Raw genomic sequence first — 20,124 nt, forward strand, 5'->3', positions numbered from 1 at the left:
AGCCACCGGTGCTCCAGGCTGCGCGGTAAGGGGGCAGGGGGGGTTGGATAGAGGGCAGGGGAGTTCGGGGTGGTGGTCAGGGGGCGGGGGTGTGAATGGGGGCAGGAGTTCCCAGGGGGCAGTCAGGAAGGGGGGGTTGGATGAAGTGGCAGGGGGCAGTCGGGGCAGGGGTTCCGGGGGCGGTCAGGGGACAGGGAGAAGGGGTGGTTGGATGGGGCAGGGTCCCGGGGGGCAGTCAGGAAGGAGAGGGAGGGTTGGATGGGGCAGTCAGGGGCAGGGGTTCTGGGGGCAGTCAGGAAGGAGCTGGGGGGAGGAGGTTGGATGGAGCGGCGGGGGGCAGTCAGGAAGGAGCTGGGGGGGGGGCAGTCAGGGGCAGGGGTTCCGGGAGCGGTCAGGAATGAGAGGAGGGGTAGGATGGGGTGGCGGGGGGCAGTCAGGGGCGGGCGTTCCGGGGCGGTCAGGGGACAGGGGGTTGGATGGGGCAGGAGTCCCGGGGGGGCCATCAGGGGGCAAGAAGCAGGAGGGGTCAGATAGGGGGTGGTGCCGGGTCACACCTGGCTCTTTGGGGAGGGACAGCCTCCGCTAACTGGCCCTCCATACAATTTTGGAAATCCGATACGGCCCTCAGGCCAAAAAGTTTGCCCGCCCCGCTATATACCCTCGTATCGGAGCACAAGGGTGTTTAGGGTGCAGGGGTAGACCCACGGACACTGCTGATGAATGCATTTCCTGATGTGAAGGGACACCATTTGAAGAAGAATATTTATTTTCCTCCATGAAAAGAACTTTATAATCTTTTTTGGGATCCTCAATTCACTTAAAATTGATGAATTTTAAAACATCACATGCACATGTAATGAGGAACACTTGCTGTGCTAAGTCTAAAAAAATGATTTGGTAATTCCAAAATTATAAGTAATATGCGCTTAACATACAATACTGCTCATGCACAGTATATAAATCTCTACATTTTTGTTGCACAGTCACAGTATTATAATATATCAGAGGGGTAGCCGTGTTAGTCTGGATCTGTAAAAAGCAACAGAGAGTCCTGTGGCACCTTTAAGACTAACAGATGTATTGGAGCATAAGCTTTCGTGGGTGAATGCCCACTTTGTCGGATGCATGTTATATATTATTATATATACTTTATCTTCACAATTTCAGCTATGAAATTACTTTCTAAATCTACCTCTGATTACATAGACCTGAATGTCACAATGAAAATATTTTTAAAACCACCTCCATTAAGATTTCCAAAATCTAGTTGCAAGACTTCTGCCTACATCAACCATTCCAGCAAAAATAAAGACAACTAGCTCTTTCCTGAAACTTGTCTCTGTTACCACAGTTCCTGGCCCCCATAAAACAATAAGTGATACAAGGCATAGGGTAAAAACTAAATGCTATAGCATCTCCGAGATCCGAGTTCACTTCCTCAAAGATAGTAGTGAGTGCTATGGTATCTCAAAGCTGCACTTCTTTATCCACTTCCACCACACTTTGTTATCTTCAGGCACTCACAGAACTGAAAGGTGGTTTTAAAATGTCATTGCATAGCTTTCCATCTCTCCTGAGCAACCATGCCTTCCTTTATCTCTTTTACTCACAGTATCTTTCTTCACTAGGGACTCTACCTTCCAAAAACTGTCATGATCCTCCTTTTCTTGATTTGGTCACTTCTCCTTTGAGCACCTTTCTATCTTTCTGTAGTGTAAACTACATTACGACACAATGAACCGGAGCTTAAAAATATAAAACGATACCATGAGTGTACGTTTTCCTCAGCTGTAACAGGCAGGAGATATCTATGAAGAACAACATATTCAACCAAGAATCAGGTGCTATTTATGCTGCAAAACTATAATGTCAAAATGTAAACACACAAAACAGAATTCCACTAATGTAATAGAAAAACTTACCCATTTGGCAATCGGACACCCCTGAGAGCTTTTTCCTTCCTTGCCTGTATAAACCACTACCTCTATTCTTACAGCACTTCCTTTTGCTCCATACCTGCATAATAAAAAGTTTAGTTTATATTCATAGACTCCTTTTTAACACCTGTTAGTAGTTTAAACTGGGAACTGAAAAGAAAAAATATCTATTTTAAGATGTGAAAAAGCACTTTTTACATTAAAAATAAATCTGCAAATACCATTTTAAAATCCTCCTTTCTTCCCCCAACAAACTACTGCTGCTAGTGTTGTGTCATTTTGGAAATAGAAATTGTCTCTGATTTCTGTATGCAGAGAACGTGTTCTATAACTTCATTTATTCTTTCATTATTTTGACCCCTCTCTCTATCTTAAAGAAGTGGAAGATTGGACAAATGACCAGGGAGGAGTATAAAAATATTGCTCAGGCATGCTGGAGTGAAATCATGAAGGCCAAATCACACTTGGAGTTGCAGTTAGCAAGAGATGTTAAGAGTAACAAGAAGGGTTTCTTCAGGTATGTTAGCAACAAGAAGAAAGTCAAGGAAAGAGTGGGCCCCTTACTGAATGAGGGAGGCAACCTAGTGACAGAGGATGTGGAAAAAGCTAATGTACTCAATGCTATTTTTGCCTCTGTCTTCACAAACATGGGCAGCACAGCATGGGGAGGAGGTGACCAGCCCTCTGTGGAGAAAGAAGTGGTTCAGGATGATTTAGAAAAGCGGGACGAGCACAAGTCCATGGGGCCGGATGCGCTGCATCCAAGGGTGCTAAAGGAGTTGGCGGATGTGATTGCAGAGCCATTGGCCATTATCTTTGAAAACTCATGGCGATCGGGGGAGGTCCCGGATGACTGGAAAAAGGCTAATGTAGTGCCCATCTTTAAAAAAGGGAAGGAGGAGGATCCGGGGAACTATAGGCCAGTCAGCCTCACCTCAGTCCCTGGAAAAATCATGGAGCGGGTCCTCAAGGAATCAATTCTGAAGCACTTAGAGGAGAGGAAAGTGATCAGGAACAGTCAGCATGGATTCACCAAGGGCAAGTCATGCCTGACTAACCTAATTGCCTTCTATGAGGAGATAACTGGGTCTGTGGATGAGGGGAAAGCAGTGGATGTGTTATTCCTTGACGTTAGCAAAGCTTTTGATACGGTCTTCCACAGTATTCTTCCCAGCAAGTTAAAGAAGTATGGGCTGGATGAATGGCCTATAAAGTGGATAGAAAGCTGGCTAGATCATCAGGCTCAACGGGTAGTGATCAACGGCTCCATGTCTAGTTGGCAGCCGGTTTCAAGCAGTCCGTCCTGGGGCCAGTTTTGTTCAATATCTTCATTAATGATCTGGAGGATGGCGTGGACTGCACTCTCAGCAAGTTTGCAGATGACACTAAACTGGGAGGAGTGGTAGATACGCTGGAGGGTAGGGATAGGATACAGAGGGACCTAGACAAATTAGAGGATTGGGCCAAAAGAAACCTGATGAGGTTCAACAAGGACAAGTGCAGAGTCCTGCACTTAGGACGGAAGAATCCCATTCACTGTTACAGACTAGGGACCGAATGGCTAGGAAGCAGTTCTGCAGAAAAGGACCTAGGGGTTACAGTGGACGAGAAGCTAGATATGAGTCAACAGTGTGCCCTTGTTGCCAAGAAGGCTAACAGCATATTGGGCTGTATAAGTAGGGGCATTGCCAGCAGATCGAGGGACGTGATCATTCCCCTCTATTCGACATTGGTGAGGCTTCATCTCGAGTACTGTGTCCAGTTTTGGGCCCCACACTACAAGAAGGATGTGGAAAAATTGGAAAGAGTCCAGCGGAGGGCAACAAAAATGATTAGGGGTCTGGAGCACATGACTTATGAGGAGAGGCTGAGGGAACTGGGATTGTTTAGTCTGCAGAAGAGAAGACTGAGGGGGGATTTGATAGCTGCTTTCAACTACCTGAAAGGGGGTTCCAAAGAGGATGGATCTAGACTGTTCTCAGTGGTACCTGATGATAGAACAAGGAGTAATGGTCTCAAGTTGCAGTGGGGGAGGTTTAGGTTGGATATTAGGAAAAACTTTTTCACTAGGAGGGTGGTGAAGCACTGGAATGGGTTACCTCGGGAGGTGGTAGAATCTCCTTCCTTAGAGGTTTTTAAGGTCAGGCTTGACAAAGCCCTGCCTGGGATGATTTAGTTGGGAATTGGTCCTGCTTTGAGCAGGGGGTTGGACTAGTGACCTCCTGAGGTCCCTTCCAACCCTGATATTCTATGATTCTATTTCTGCATATATATATATATATTTGCCTGTCTGCCTACAGGGCTCTTGAGAACCAAATCTTGACTTCCTTGGGAGTTTTGAAAGAACCCAGCACTTGGCAAGATTGGAAATTGCTTTTGCTCTAAAAAGATGACAACATTTAGTGTTGATGCAAAAGTTCAGTCCACATACATCAGAAAGAGAAGATGTGGTACAAATAATTACTGGGAGGGAAAAGAGGCGAAGGCAGACAAAGGCCAAACATAATGTCAGCTGTACCATATTATTTTCTTCTTTTATGTTTATACAATAATAAATGATTTTTATCACTATGTAGTGAACTGATTTTTCTCACCTGTTTTCCATTATTTCCCTGACAGCAGCAACACTTGGTCCTGTCCCAAGGTGTGTATAATATGGGCCTTCATCTTTCTCTATAATTTGCTCTGCAGGAAGGATACGAAAAATAAATTTGGCATTTACAACATTTATTTACAACATTAAATAATAACCACACAAGGTTGTTACAGAATTATCCCTGGAATTAAATGCATAAAATCTTAAAGCCTTTAATCATGATTAATACATAGTATATTAATAGGCCTCTTCTTAAAGAAGCAATAAAATGCAACCTTTGTGAAATTTGCTGTCTTCCATAACCTGATAATGGACTTTTTCCTTGACATTCTAAATAAATCAACTAAATAACAACAATAATATTTTGCACTTCTAGAGCACTTTCTATGAGAGATTTAAAATATTTATGAATTAAGCCTCACAATACCCCTGTGAAGTAGGGAAATTTTCTTACTTCAGTTTAGACATAGGGGAATTGAAGCATAGAGAAGTTAAACCCAGTGTCACACAGAAACCTGCAGGAGAACTGGGAACACGACACAGATCTCTTCACTCTCTATTTGGTGCCTTATGCACAAGATCAGAATTTTAGGACCAGAATAAGAAATCAGCCCCAATGAGCATGTTTTGTTGTTTGATCTGATTTAGTTCACACAAGCTGGGGACTGAATCTACCCTGCACTAACCTACCACAGACTAACTGTATGGACCCTGCTGATGCACATTAACAGTTTGTTAATGCACTTTGATCTAGTTCATTTTCAAAGAGGACTAATCAATGAAGCTTTAATGTGCATCAGCAGAGTCCACAAGTATGGTTAGTCTGCAGCAGACTACTGCAGGGTAGATTCACACCCCAGCTTCCAACGAACTTCGGGCTTGGCTACACTCGAAACTCCAAAGCGCTGCCGCGGGAGCGCTCCCGTGGCAGCGCTTTGAAGTGCGAGTGTGGTCGCGGCGGCAGCGCTGCAGGTACTCCACCTCCCCGAGGGGATTAGCTTACAGCCATGCTCCCAGCGCTGGGGCACTGTTTACACTGGCGCTTTACAGTGCTGTAACTTGCTGCGCTCAGGGGGGTGTTTTTTCACACCCCTGGGCGAGGAAGTTGCAGCGCTGTAAAGCGCCAGTGTAGCCAAGGCCTTCGGATATGTCTACACTAGGCAGCTTTTAGGAGAGCACTCCTGCCAACAAAGCGCTGTTCACACCAGCGCTTGTTGTCAATAAAAGTTTTGTCTTTCAGGGAGGTGTTTTTTTAACATCTCTGAATGACAGAAGTTTTGTCTTTCACTTGCCAGTGTAGACAAAGCCTAACTGTTCTTGTAGACATGCCCTTAATCTTTGTCACCTGAGTGCTTTGAAAGTCAGAAAACATGAGAGAACTACATATCGTTGGTGCCACCAGTTAAGCAGTGTCAGTAAAATTCTCAACACCATATTTGTTCTGAAGGCTTCTAGCCAGAACTTTATTAAACTTTTTTAATGCCACACCTTAGAACAAATCAACCGAAACAGTTACCTTGAACAGCTGTCAAAAACATTCCAACGAAACATCTTTCCATCAAAATTTGTCAATTCGTCAAAATTGAAATGTTCGGCAGAGACAGTTGATTTTGACAATGTTCCAATGGAAATCTGCCTGATTTTCTCCCAATTCACCTGCTTGTCTCCTTGTCAGCCTGCCAGGTGGACTACCACAGGCTATATCTACACAACAGACCTTACAGCAGCACAGCTGTACCACTGTAAGGTCTCCCATGTAGCCACTCTATGGGGACGGGAGAGAGTTCTCCTGCCAGCATAATTAAACCACCCCCAACGAGCAGCGCTATGTCGGCAGGAGAGCATCTCCTGCCGACACAGCACTGTCCACACCGGCGCTTTTGTCACTGAAACTTCTATCAGTCAAGGGTGTGGTTTTTTTCACAGCCCTGACTGACAAAAGTGCTAGTGTACACAAAGCCCCAGAGAGCAGGGAACTCCTGGCTCCAGGGCAGCCCTGCCAAGGAGATGCCCAGAGCCACAGCCTCAATCCCTTTTGTAGTGAATTTCAAAATGTTGGGGTGGGGATGGGAGTGTTCTGAATTAATACTAAACCCATTTTCAAAAGACTGAAATTTTCCATGAAGCGGAGTTACCTTTCTCCCCCCAGCTTTATTCCTTGGCCACCCTGAGTCCTGAAGGTGTTCTTTCATTGTAGGCTTTGAAGGCCTATGGGGTCCCCTACTGACCTGTGGACTGCAGTCCCTTCCCACCACAATCCCTACCCACAGCATTCCCCCATGTAAGGTATGTCTACATAGCAGTGTGAGCAACACCCTTGCATCCACACATCAACTGTGCTAACCTCAGGCTCAGACCCAGGGTCCCAGGAGCTTGCAGGGCTGGAGGGTCTGAGCCTGTGCTAAGCTGGGACCTACAGTCCAAGCCCTATTGCTTTCCTGTGTGCACATGCCTCTGGTTTAACTTGGGTCCTGGAAGTCCTCTGGATGTATCCCAGAGTTCCCGTGGCAGAGGAGCAGTGCTGCAGGCAGCCAGTGTAGCGGCTGGAAGCACCATTACTGCCTAGCCAAGTGTGCTTCCTCTTCCTGCTCTGGCTCCTCCTCTCTGCTGCACAGAGCTTGCCCAAAGCAGGGAGCAAAACTGACAGGTGGTAGGCAGCTCCCAGCTGCCAGGATTTTGGGGGTCATCCCTGCCCCAGCCGTGCTGTACCGGGACCTCTCCTGCTCCTTCTCCCTGCAGGGCCGTTATTTGGTCCTGCTCTGCTTTCTGTTCCTTGCTCCCAGGAAGCCCCCGCCCTCCCTAGGGTTGCGTGTGCAGAGGTGCCTGGGTAGCATGCACTGTGAGGGCAGTGAGTGGGAGCCAGCCCCAAAACTTCCCCACAGTCTCCTGGGGATCTCTTATCCCTGCATCATGGGGTATGTATGTGGGGGGGCAAGGATAAGTTATCCCCCAGGGGAGGGGTGCTGGAGCACACTGCACCCCAAGCCCTGGAGATGTTCTTCACTGTTTTGCAGCTGGCAGCAGACAGGCTGGGGGTTGTGTGTGTTTTTCCTCTGAAACCTACATTTTATGTGAAATTTCAAAACAAACAGACAAAAATAAATAAAACACAAACCAAACCAAAACACTTTCATTGAACATTCCATTTTAAAAAATAAGAATTACAAAGTTTCATTTTAATAGTTTGACAACCCTAGAGATTGATGTCCTAATTATCCTCAGAACATTTTTCTGCTAAAGTGACAGCCTACAGGGTGGAGAGTCCAATTCTCATATTAGATGGTAATTCAATATAAAGCCTTCTCAAACTGCAGTCATTGGTTCTACTGAGACTGCCACCAAATGAGTTAATAATGCAGTTTATGTATTTGTGGGCTCCTTGTGGGCACCTGAGTCCCATCAACAGCACCACCACAGTTAAGAAACAGGGTGGGCAGTAGAGTTTCCCTACATTGCACCACGTTCCTAGAGCTAGAGAGTCAACATTGCTGTGTAGACATACCCTTAAACAGTCAGCTTCACCCTGTGAGGATGCCCTGTGTCTATGTAAGGCATCAAGGTCCCAAACCATGGGTACAAACTGTTATGCCATTAGCCTCATCTCCCACACCCTAGCTAAGGGCTTGTCTACACTACCGGACGGATCGACGGGCAGCGATCAATCAAGCGGGCATTGATTTATCGTGTCTAGTATAGACACGATAAATCGACTGCCGATCACTCTAGCGTCAACTCTGGTACGAGTTCTCAACGAGAAGTGCAAGGGGAATTGACGGGAGAGTGTCTCCTGTCGACACACCGCAGTGAAGACACCGCGGTAAGTTGATCTAGGTACGTTGACTTCAGCTACATTATTCAAATAGCTGAAGTTGTGTAATTTACATTGATCCCCCCCTGTACTGTAGACCAGCCCTCAGACTCTGGGATAACAGACATCCATAATCCTTCTGCAAGGACTCCCATCACAGTTGTGACAAACCAGTCATAAGGACCACCAATTAAGGCATCATGACCACCCATATCTCTGCCCTATCTCAAATTCTAGGTATGAATGTTCTCCCCTGCCTTGTCAGCCCCGTGCAGTATTTAGAAGAAGGCAAAAAATTCCCCGTGGCTTGGCCAATCTGTCATGTGGAAATTCCTTCCTAACCTTGAAAATAACGATTGATGAACTGGAGCCCACTCCCATGTGCCAATCCAGTGGTCACAAAGTCAAAGGTGGGAAGATGACCCTTAGCTGGAGGGATGATTGAATGTCTCTCCCTCCCCAGTGTTCATTTTTGCATGTCCCCCCACACACAGGCCAATCACTGATCTGGTGACTTAAAACTTACCAGCTGCAAGGCAGAGAAAGCCCATAAAACCACCTCACTGAAGTTATCCACATAAGATGGGGTGGGGGGAAAAGCACCTTCCTCCCTCCCCTTGATGTCTAATTGGCAAGGACCCAGCAAACAATGACCCTCATGGAGACAGAGGTCTGCACATAAAAATATTAAAAGGGTGCTTTTTTCTATTAAGAGGAGTGATGTGAATATATATTATTTGAAAGGTGCATGCAATAATTACCTAATAGGCACTTACCAACACAGTCACAGATTGGAAATTCAGACTGTCCTTTTTTGGTAGGTGTATCGATCAGATTTTTTGTAGGAGTGTCTAGGAACTTCATAGGAGATTCAAGAAAACTGCTGAGTGTATTCTTTGCCGGAGAACATCCCAAGTCACCTATACTCTGGGGGTTTTCAGTACCCAAACTTGTTGATGTCAGAACTGTAATTTCACCTGCACAATCTATATTCCTGAGAGTGTCTATTGTGTGTGGTAAACGGGTCTCACAACAGGTAACTGGGAGTGTTTGCAACTTCTGATCCAATTGTTGCTCTGCAGCATTCTGCTGAAAATTTGCTTCATCAGATATCTCATGAGCTCTCTGGTTAGACTGATTAAGTGTTTGAGGCAAGGGATATGTCTGAATGACATTCATTGTTTGCTGTACCTGAGAATTATTATATTTTTCTGTAAACATCTGTACATTTTCACTTGGTCTGTTTGAACACGATTCTGTTTTAAGTTGTGACGCAACCATAGGATTACTGGAGAGCAGGCCATTGTATTGTGAAGAAGTAACAACAATGTCACTTTTCAGTGGATCAATACCTAGTGTGTCACTGGAGTCTACAGTTTTGATGTGCTCAGTTACTACTTCACAGCCAAACAGCCTGTCTTTTGTTTTCTCCCATGGTACCTCAGGTAGATGTCTATGGATTTTTATCTGAGTCTGTGGAAGAAATAATCTAGTTTTTTGTTGTGATGATAAAGTACTTTGATTCAGTTCCTTCTGTACTTTGGTTCTGGGAGTTTTTTTTTTTGATGCAGCTATTTTCAAATCCTGTGGCATGGTACGACCAAGTGGTTTTGATGATATCCAAATGTCCTGCAATTCATTATGCTGGTATGCCAAATGCTCTTGCTGTTTTTGATTATTTTCTTGATAGTCCGGTACTTGAGGCTTCTTTTTGTGTCTTTGTTTCCATGGTACAGTTTTTCCTTTTTTATGTGTTGGCTGTTTTTGCTTTACTAACAATGAGCTATAATTGTGCCTTATAAACACAGATTGTTTTTTCTTCAGTAGGCACTGGTCCTGGTTATGTTTTGGCTGAATCTCATGTGATATTAGACTGAGAAGTGATGTCTTTACATCATTCTTCTGCTCTGGACTTGTCTGATTTGATTCAATTATTGCTGCAAGTTGAGTTAACTGTGTAGCTACATCTTCTTCATCCTGGCTGTGAATTCCTCCTTCCTTCATTGCAAAATTACTTTTCAAGTTCAGATCATTATAAGCTTTGTTTTTCTCAAACTGGCTCAGAATCTCCAATTTGCTACTTGTTTGATGGACATTACATGAATTGTTGAAACATGTAGCAATGGTAACTTTATCATACAGAGAGTTTTTCTTGGTAGTATGACCTGAACATGACTTTGCATTAGATATTGAAACAGACAAAGATTTGGTATCTCTTGGGGATACATGTGATCTATATGATCCACCGGTAGTATTAACAGATTTATCATGTGGTTCAGAAACAGTACTTTGGCCATTGTACAACACTGCCTTATTAAGGAGCTGCTTCTGTGAACGAGCATAGCGACTCAAGAGATGTTGTTCATTCTGTAAGTAAGTCTCTTTGATTTCTTTTAATGTAGAAGAAGTCAAAGAGCAGGAAATGTCCCTTTTGTAATTATGGAGTAAATGGGACGTTGTTTGTTCTGCATGTTCAATATTTTTTGTTTTATCTGGTGCAGATGCTTCTAATGGGGCTTCTGATAATTTTGTTAATGCTTCAATAGCTACAACCTGCTCTACAGTTAAATTTCTGTTTTTGATCAGGGACAAAAAGGTTGGCTGAAGTGAGGAGTTTTCAAGTTGTGTCTCTTTGTTTGGTATTTTAACAGCATCTTTTTCAACATGGACTTCCTTTTCAGGCACAGGTGTATAACATGATCTTTCCTGTGTATTCACAATAGAATCAGTTTGCAAAACTGAATTGTCAGATCCTTGAAAGGTCTTGCAGGTACAGTTTGACTTCTGCCTCAGGAAAACATTTCCTTGTTTTTCTGGATGAGCACAGCAAACACCAGTTGTCAAAGCGCTTACAACATTATTCAGATTAGCAGTATTTGTTTGATGTGAAGGGGAGTTGTTTTCTCTGCAGTTGTTTGTCAAATCTGCCCTTTCTTCTACAATTACTTTTGTCTGTGACACATCTGATTCTGATGGTGGATAATGTATGTTTTTAATGCCATTTCTAATGGTTTGTGCAAACAACTTTTTTGGCTCAACTAACTCACTGGGAGAGACTGCTCTTTCTTCTTCAGAATTTTTCAGGTGTTCATTATCTGTCACAGTTCCACGGATATCTCCATTGACACAGATGCTAAATGATGGTTTTTCATTATCTGTCCACTTCTCTGCTTCTAAGCCAGTCATACTTTCTTTTTCATTAGATTGTACATTTTCAAAGGGTACTGTTTGATTTGTTTTCACCCTGTATTTTTCACCATGACCGCATATACTGCATTCCATGAGTTCTGGTCTGAGGCCATTTACTGGTTTGTTTTCTAAATCTGCCTAAAAAACAATACAAAAAATAGTTGTATCAGCTGTTTAAAATGTAAGGTAAGAAGCAGTGACCCTACACTAATTAAACCCTTTCATGGTTGATGTAAGGAATGCCATGATTGAGCATTAGCAAACAGAGCAGCTGCAGAACAAGTCAGTAGCACAGGCAATCCATAAAAGAAGATCTGAAGACTAAGGACTCGATTCTCACTTATACTAAGAACCCCTTACACCACTCTAGCAATAAGTGCAAATGTAATGGGCTTTAGTGTAACAAGAGTCAGGCCCTCAGGCCTCAATCCTGCAATGAACTTTGTACAAGCAGACACCTTATGCCTCTCTGGAGCTCACTGCAGGATTAAAGTCTAAGGCAGGGGTAGTTACTAGGCGGACCACTGGCCAAATCGGACCGCCAGACACTTTGAACAGACCCCGAAATCTTTTTATTTACATATTATTAATTATTATTATTATTTTCTCTGGAGTCTGAACCCTGACTATACCTTGACCAAGGAATTTTGACCTCGACAAAAAATAATTGATTAACCCTGGTCTAAGAACTTGTCTACATGAGAAAGTTTTACCAGTTATATCAATATAATTATACCAATATAATTAAACCAGTATAGTTATACCTGTGTAACTCCCCATGTGGACACACTTATTTTAGTATAAGAGTAACTTTTGGGGGGTTAGTTTAAACCTCTTCTAAAGCAACATAAGCTAACCCCCCAAAAGTCACTCTTATTCCTGATTAAGTGTCCACATGGAGAGTTATACTGGTATAACTATATTGGTTTAAATTCACACCTTAAATTATACTTTAGGCCTTTCCCATGTAGACACACTCTAAGAGAGATTTAAACAGTAAACAATACTTGTATGGTGATTTTAGATTAACTATATTTTACCCAATTAAATGCTGCATTAAGTAGCAGTACCTCTTGCACAATGCACCATCAAGGCTGTTGTATATACACCATAGTGACTCTAGGAAGAGTATTAGGAGGGTACCCCTTCGCTGCACCAGCCTAATCAAAGTCTTCGAAATTTTAGAGTTTGATTTAAAATAAAAAGTTTCTAGTCTTAATCACTGTGAATAAAACCTTCCAAATGTGACACAAACATGACACAATGCACAACTGTCTTCCTGAAACTTCAGATAGCTTGAAACAATGGACAGATTCTACCCCAAGTTCACAGTGTTGCAACTGACAACAGAATTTGGATGGAAAGCTCTAAGAGAGGTCTGAACTCGCAGCATTCAGCTAAATACTGCTTCAACTTTGAGGTCTGCCTGAGAACAATATAAAAAGTCTACATTAATAACATTTTCAAAGCAGGGGAGATGGATGGGGGATCTGAGCATATGCAAATACCTGAAGGCTTGTGATAAAACTACACACCACTTAAGTTCTCTTTAAGTCTTAGCACAGAGTTTAGGCAAGACTTAAATGTATAAGGCCTTGTGAAGGCCCTCTGCACAGGAGTGAATTTTACCATATTTAATGGAACAGAGCACCGTGAAGTTTCTTTTGTGTGGCAAATTGATGGGGACCTCCTGATGACAAGTGGAAAATTGGTACATATACATGGCTCAAGTGAATGTTTGCATTGTATCTCAGCAGAGCACTTTCTGACCACTGAACATTCTCTGATGTAACTGAGAAAATTTTCTTATTTTTCCATTTTAACTTCAATATACTAATAATTTTTTTAGTGAAATGTGTTCTTCATCTTCACTGCGACTACACATATATTATCAGAACCACGTCAGGTGACTAGACGGAGTTGGAATATTTCATATTGGGAAGAACGCTAATAATGTGCATCATACAAGCTATTACTTTATGAAGGAAGGATCTATGTAATTTAAGGGCTGGTCTACACTGAGGGGGGGATCGATCCAAGATACGCAACTTCAGCTACGCGACATAGCTGAAGTCGAAGTATCTTGTATCGAATTACCTGGGGTCCAGACAGCGCGGGATCGACGGCCGCGGCTCCCCTGTCGACTGCGCTACCGCCGCTCGCTCTGGTGGAGTTCCAGAGTCGACGGTGAGCGCGTTCGGGGACCGATATATCGCGTCTTAACGAGACGCGATATATCGATCCCAGATAAATCGATTGCTACCCGCCGATACGGCGGGTAGTGAAGACGTACCCTAAGAAAACATTAAAGCAGGCAATCTGGGTGAATAAAAATTGATGTTTTGGTTTCTTTTTTAATTAAGAAATTGATTATTAATTTTAACTGGATTTTTTATTGAAATGAAATACATTTTTATTTTTAAAAATAAACCAATTTAAAATTAAACTTGAAATTATGACAACCTATGTTAAGGCCTAAACTTTCTACAATCTATTAAAATCATTTAACATTTTTTTTTTAAAAAAACCTACATCAATATGCCCTCCTCAAATTTTAATAAGTTAAATTATATACAGAATCAGGAGAAAAACATTTTTAACTTTGGGGTCAATTCACATGTTATAAATCTGTCATAATTTCATGTACTGCATTAAGTAAGTATCTATATTATTTTCAGTCTTTACAATATTCAGAAACACTTCCTGTTTCTGTGTAGAAAAGCTTTTGTGTTAATTACTTTTGGTGTGAGTTTAGCAAACAGGTGCAGAGACAATATTTTCTTCATTTTATTCGAAGTTGAGAAACCATCTGGGAATTGAAAAAGCAGGAAAGCTCGTTTTTGTTTTCCAATCTATAAATAAAAACCAGGTGGCAGAGAATCAGATCTATTAATTTTAAAAATGTAAAGGACATGGGAACAGATTTTCAAAGATATTTAGGCATCTAAAGAAGCAATCACTAGCCAGATTTTGAAAACACCTAAGTAGGTTAAGCACCTAACTAGCTCCCATTGATCTCAATAGCTGTTAGACACCTAACCTGCTTTGGCACTTCAGAAAATCCCACTAGGCACCTGTCAGCATCTAAATACTTTTGAAAGTCTGGCCAATTGTGACCAGAAACAAACTGTCAATTCACTACATACAACTAATACTTTATCTGCTTAATAAATCAGTTAGTTTTAAATGCAAAACATGTTTTTAATAAACTTTTTTTCTTACATATCTATCATATTTAAGGTAGTTTTATTTAAATCATAAAAACTATTTTAAAATGCTGTTTTTGTGCATGTTTATTGAATTCTACTGTCCATCCAAATGCAGAGTGACACAAATCCTGAATAAAAAATGATCGTCCAGTAAGAAAGATAGGGGACATTCTCTATTTCATAACATAAAAAAAGTAAAATTTAAGACTCTTGAATAATTATATTAAGCAATATGATTTCTTAAGTAAATGTGCATATAGTATATCTCCTGGTTAGCAAAAAGAAGCACCAAATTTAGTTTAAAGCCTATATTTAATTACAGATCAACATATTTTAATGGTTATATCAAGCAATAAGAATGAACCTTTCTTTAGGAAAATAACTAAAAAGTACAAATGCAAAAGAGGATTAAAATCCATTATTTAAATCAAGGTTTCCTCTCAGTAATTTAAATCATTTTGACTTAAATCAAACCACCCCAGCAGGCAATGCTTCCAGAAATCCACCATTCAAAACTAAACTTACAGCTCAGACACCAGATGGAGCTTGGTGTTCACTTTAAAACAGTTTTCTCTTTGATAAACAAAATAAGATAAGAAAGCGGGGACCCTAAAGTACACATAGATAACACCATCGATTTTATCAGAGGCATCACAAGACCTGTTGGGTCATGGTTGTGAAAACAGATTATTCAGCAACTATGTAGTAAACCAAAATCTAGGGAAACCAGGCTATGAAAATATGAGACCTTATTTAACAAACTTTCATTAAACTGAGATATTTACCTATGTTCTTGTAAGCTGCACCTCTCTGAACCATCTATCTGAACCAGAAGCTGCATTTAAACTAAGACTTTTTTTTATTTAATTTCATTGTATAAGAAGGTGAACTGAAAGGTGAAACTGTACTTTCTGTTCAACAGAAAGTTTGTCATAGGTACCAAGACCCTTGTTATGGAAGGCAAAAAGGCACTATAAATTATATTATGCCAGTTGATACAGAATATCTAACGAGAATAATGTCTACTCAATAATTAAACTGAAAAAGATGGTTCACAACTGATCAAGGGCCTGTGTGAAGCAGAGCAAATCAGGCTCAGAGAAAGTGGTAACGCTTTCACCGAGGCAATTACCTTAGTCCATGTAGGTGGGCATACTGAATATGAGACCTGGGGTGAAACCGTTGTCCCCCTGAAGTCAACAGAAAAACTACCTCTACTCTTTAATGCCTTATCTCATGCCAGAGCATGCCCATTGTCTCTCTATAACAGGAGACAAAGGGATTCTGAAGCATATCCCTCAGTTGCTGGTCATTTTGAGCACATCCCTCAGATCAGTTCCAAAGTTGCCCATGTTCTACACAAAATTGGTGTCCTCTCACTTTTGCCTTTAGAAACAAAGAATTATGAAACTGAGGTAAAAGGAAGAGTTCTTTATGTTAAAGGAATGAATCCCCACAACAATTTAAGATTCCAGCATGAATAAATGTATATTCCTTGCATTCTGGGTCATTGTCACTCATTTGCATTTTGAGCATTGCCAGATTGAGTGGTATGTTCTGAAGAATCAGAGAGTTGCATAGAAAAAGGAACAGGACAATGTACCAATTTGCTTTTATTCCCAGAGACTGGTTTACCTACCAGCTGGCACCTTCAACACACAAGGTCCATTGACATAGAATCATAGAATATTGGGATTGGAAGGGACCTCAGAAGATCATCTAGTCCAACCCCCTGCTCAAAGCAGGACCAATCCCCAGGCAGATTTTTACCTCAGTTCCCTAAATGGCCCCCTCAAGGATTGAACTCAGAACCCTGGGTTTGAGCAAGCCAATGCTCAAACCACTGAGCTATCCTTCCCCCCAAATAAATGGAGATATACCTATCTCATAGAACTGGAAGGGACCCCGAAAGGTTATTGAATCCAGCCCCCTACCTTCACAGTATATGAACTACATGATTCTTCAGAGCAGGACTTTAATTCTTTTGTTGCAATACACTCAATCATTTTGTTCTTTAATAAAATAATTTTAGCAAACCTAGTATTATTGCTGGGCTTGAAAATCATCAGGAGAGTCACGTAGTCACTTGCAGGATTGGGGCCTAAGTGTGCGCAGGTGCACTGCTGTGCCTGTGCAAAGCCCCAGTCACCTCAGTAATAAAGGGCATTATTCTAAAAATCCAACTATTTCCTGGACTCCATAACTTCCATAACATTTTTGGAAGTTATCCATATGCACTGAGCAGAAAAAAGATCGTGATGAATCATGTCATTGGCATGGTTTGGTTTATATCTCATTTTTCCATATAAGAACTGGAATTATCATGACATTTGATTATTTTTATTGGAACATATTCTGTACTATTTGACCACTAGATTTTTTTTTCTCTTTTACTTGTGCAAAGATATTAACACAGTCACAAAATACAACAGATTGTGGCTTTTCTTGTTTAAAATTAAGGTTGGTTTTTCTTTGCTTGCTATATGAACATAAGAACTGCCATACTGGGTCAGACCAACGGTCCATCTAGCCCAGTATCCTATTTGCCGACAGTGGCCAATGCCAGATGTTTCAAAGGGAATGAACAGAACAGGGCAATTATCAAGTGACCCATCCGCCCTGTCATCCAGTCCCAGCATCTGGCAGTCAGAGGCTTAGGGACACCCAGAGTATGGGGTTGCATCTCTGATCATATTACTAATACCCATTGATGGACCTATCCTCCATGAACTTATCTAGTTCTTTTTTTAATCCAGTTATAGTTTTGGTCTTCACAACATCCCCTGGAAATGAGTTCCACAGGTTGCTATGCCCCACTATAAAAAGAAATGTTCACAGAGGACTTAGCAGAGCAGGTTTCACTTAATTATTTCTCGGGTCTAGGTCTGGCAGACCAAGTACAGTCCAAGAAAAGCCTCTGCTATAACTGAACAACCTGAAGGCAATATATCTTGAGAGCTATGTTGTAAAACTTGAAAGCTGTACAGCCATGGACCAAAACTTGCAAGTAATGGTGCCTTCAAATGCCAGGATTTCGAGCACAGAAGACTCATCTGATTAAAAAAATTAACAAAACTGTGAGTAATTTCAATGAGGGACTAAAGAATGAAGTGGAGTCCATAAAAGCTGTTTCACCTCCCCCTCATTAAGGTGAATACTGCTCTGTCTGGAAAATGTGAAGTGCTAAGAAATCATGTTCAATCTAAAACTATACAGTGTGGGGTATAAAAGAGAAAACTGGGGGGAGCTGAATCTGTTGTGAGAATTGCTTGAATATTTAACTTATATCAGATATTAAATCTAATTCACTCCTTCAGAGGCATCTGCTAATGCTCCTTGCATGGATGAAAAGCCAATCGGAAACAAAGTTTCTGATAAGGGTCAGAATTTAATAGTGATTTTTCTCTTAAAACAAGAGTGACAGTGTCCTGAACGTAACAAGACAGCTTGGACAGAGACTATACCTTTTTCTTGACACTAAACAATCTACACAACAAAAATAATGAGGGCCTGACACCCTGAAAGAAGAATTCTCTCAGAGATTAGTTCCTAGTTACTTAGTGTTAAATATTGTTTTTCAGCTAATAAGCTCATTTTAGTACAGAAATATGCAGGAGAAAATGCCTGTGCATCTTCCCATTAGTACAACTCCTCACTTATTCTGCTTACATACTGTGACAAAGAATGGACCAACATTCACCACACGAGTCCAGAGCCATCTCTAAACTCTATGCAGAACCAAACGCTCTTGGCTGATATTTAGTAAAAGATGATGGTCCTTGGTATCCTGATTTCAACCCTTTTGTTCCCTACATACAGTAGCATGAGGTACTGTGACAAGCAGGTGTAGCCCAGAACAATTACTTCTATGACCTGGAATACAAGATAACACACAGACCCAGATCCCAGCAAGAGTGGTTAATGGGATCAGCCACTCCAGAGGAACTATATAACAAGAAATAACAAGACCCTTCCCCTTCACTGGGTGCATGGGGTTCTGCCCAGGTGTTGCACAATGGAGCTGCAATGCAGGCACCAGTCTGATATTCATAGGAATGCTACAAACTCTTAGCCCCCGTGAACGACAGCAATGACTTGAGAGTGCAACTGTTCCCTTGCACATTGTGTCCATACACGGGGAACTGATGTGTGTGTGGGAGCTGAACAGTTGTGCACAAGACTTCTCTTCATCCAGTATTCTAGCTGTACTGCCACACTATTTGAGAACACACGGTTTTCCCTGCATGTCCATTCGGATTGGCACAGAGCTGGTGGTATCTCAGGGATAGCTCTCTACGCTGACAGTGTGCTGCACATTGCTGCCAATGATGGAGGCTTGTGCAGGATTTGCTGGCAGACTGCCATTAAATATAGAACAACAGTTAATTCATGGGCCCACCTACTGGCTGATGCTCTATGTCTCACCATGGACCTCTCTGGCAGTTTTAAGTAACTATATTGCACGTATGTAATTAAAGTGAATCTGAAACTTTTATATCTTGTAGTAAACTGCATACTTGCTGCTGTGTACACTGGTTTATCTATGCACTTCTTTGCTAAGATATTGAATTGGGTCCTATGACAATACATTAAAAAAATCCAGATGCAAAATGTTCTGCTCCTCAAGACGAGGATAGGTTATACTGGCGCAGCATCAAAAGAATAAGCTGGTGATGCCCCTTCCAACTTCAGACGATATTAAAATAAAAGAGTATTTATAAAAATTACTGAGGTTCTATATCCCCTTACCCTAATCATTTGGGAATATTTCTTAATACCACACAGAGGAGGAGTTGTGGAAGTGTTTTAGCAGAGGCAAAGGTCAGTTTGTGAGTGTGGGGAGACTTGTCCTGGGAATGGAGGAGGCCTTTGGAAGCAGAAGAAGATGATCAGATTAGTGATACATAGGTGAGATCAGCTGCTGAAGGGGTTGGGATGATGGTGTTTTTCACTGGGGGGACAAAAGGGAATGCCCTCACTCATGACCTTCCCTTCCTCCAGGATTTCAGAAGTATCCACCATTGCCTATTCAAATATATAAAAGAAGGTACATTCAACCAAAGTAAATAAATAGATCAACAGTCCTCCTCCAATCACTTCTCTTTACACTTGTTCTACTTAAAAGGGGAAAAAAAAGATAAGAGCTCAGAGCTCCTCTTCCACCTACTCACAATGGACTCTACAACTCCAGCTGGAAAGTTTGCTCTAGCTGACAGAGTTTACATTTGCAGTACTTAGTACCCTTGCCCACCAGGAAAGAACTCTCAAAAAAACTTGAGTCTTAAACAAATAGGAGATTTGGAAAACAGCAGTCTGCTCCTGTTTTCTCCCTCCTCCATAGAAACAGAGCAAGAAAGGGCCAGCAAGAGGTTCACACATTCAGAG

At 41.8% G+C, this 20,124-nt stretch overlaps 1 protein-coding gene across 1 annotated transcript in view; it reads right to left on the reverse strand.

The window, feature by feature from the left end:
- The window catches only part of TET1 (tet methylcytosine dioxygenase 1), a 121,696-nt gene that overhangs the window by 64,185 nt on the left and 37,387 nt on the right, over positions 1 to 20,124 (reverse strand). Inside the window, exons 4-6 of the mRNA XM_065408621.1 lie at positions 9,118 to 11,668; positions 4,532 to 4,622; positions 1,923 to 2,016 (exon numbers count right to left, since the gene is read on the reverse strand). Coding sequence (XP_065264693.1) covers positions 1,923 to 2,016; positions 4,532 to 4,622; positions 9,118 to 11,668 — 2,736 coding nt within the window. The remainder of the gene's footprint in view (positions 1 to 1,922; positions 2,017 to 4,531; positions 4,623 to 9,117; positions 11,669 to 20,124) is intronic.

This window comes from Emys orbicularis, chromosome 7, assembly GCF_028017835.1.
Source record: "Emys orbicularis isolate rEmyOrb1 chromosome 7, rEmyOrb1.hap1, whole genome shotgun sequence".
NCBI classification, from domain to species: domain Eukaryota; kingdom Metazoa; phylum Chordata; order Testudines; family Emydidae; genus Emys; species Emys orbicularis.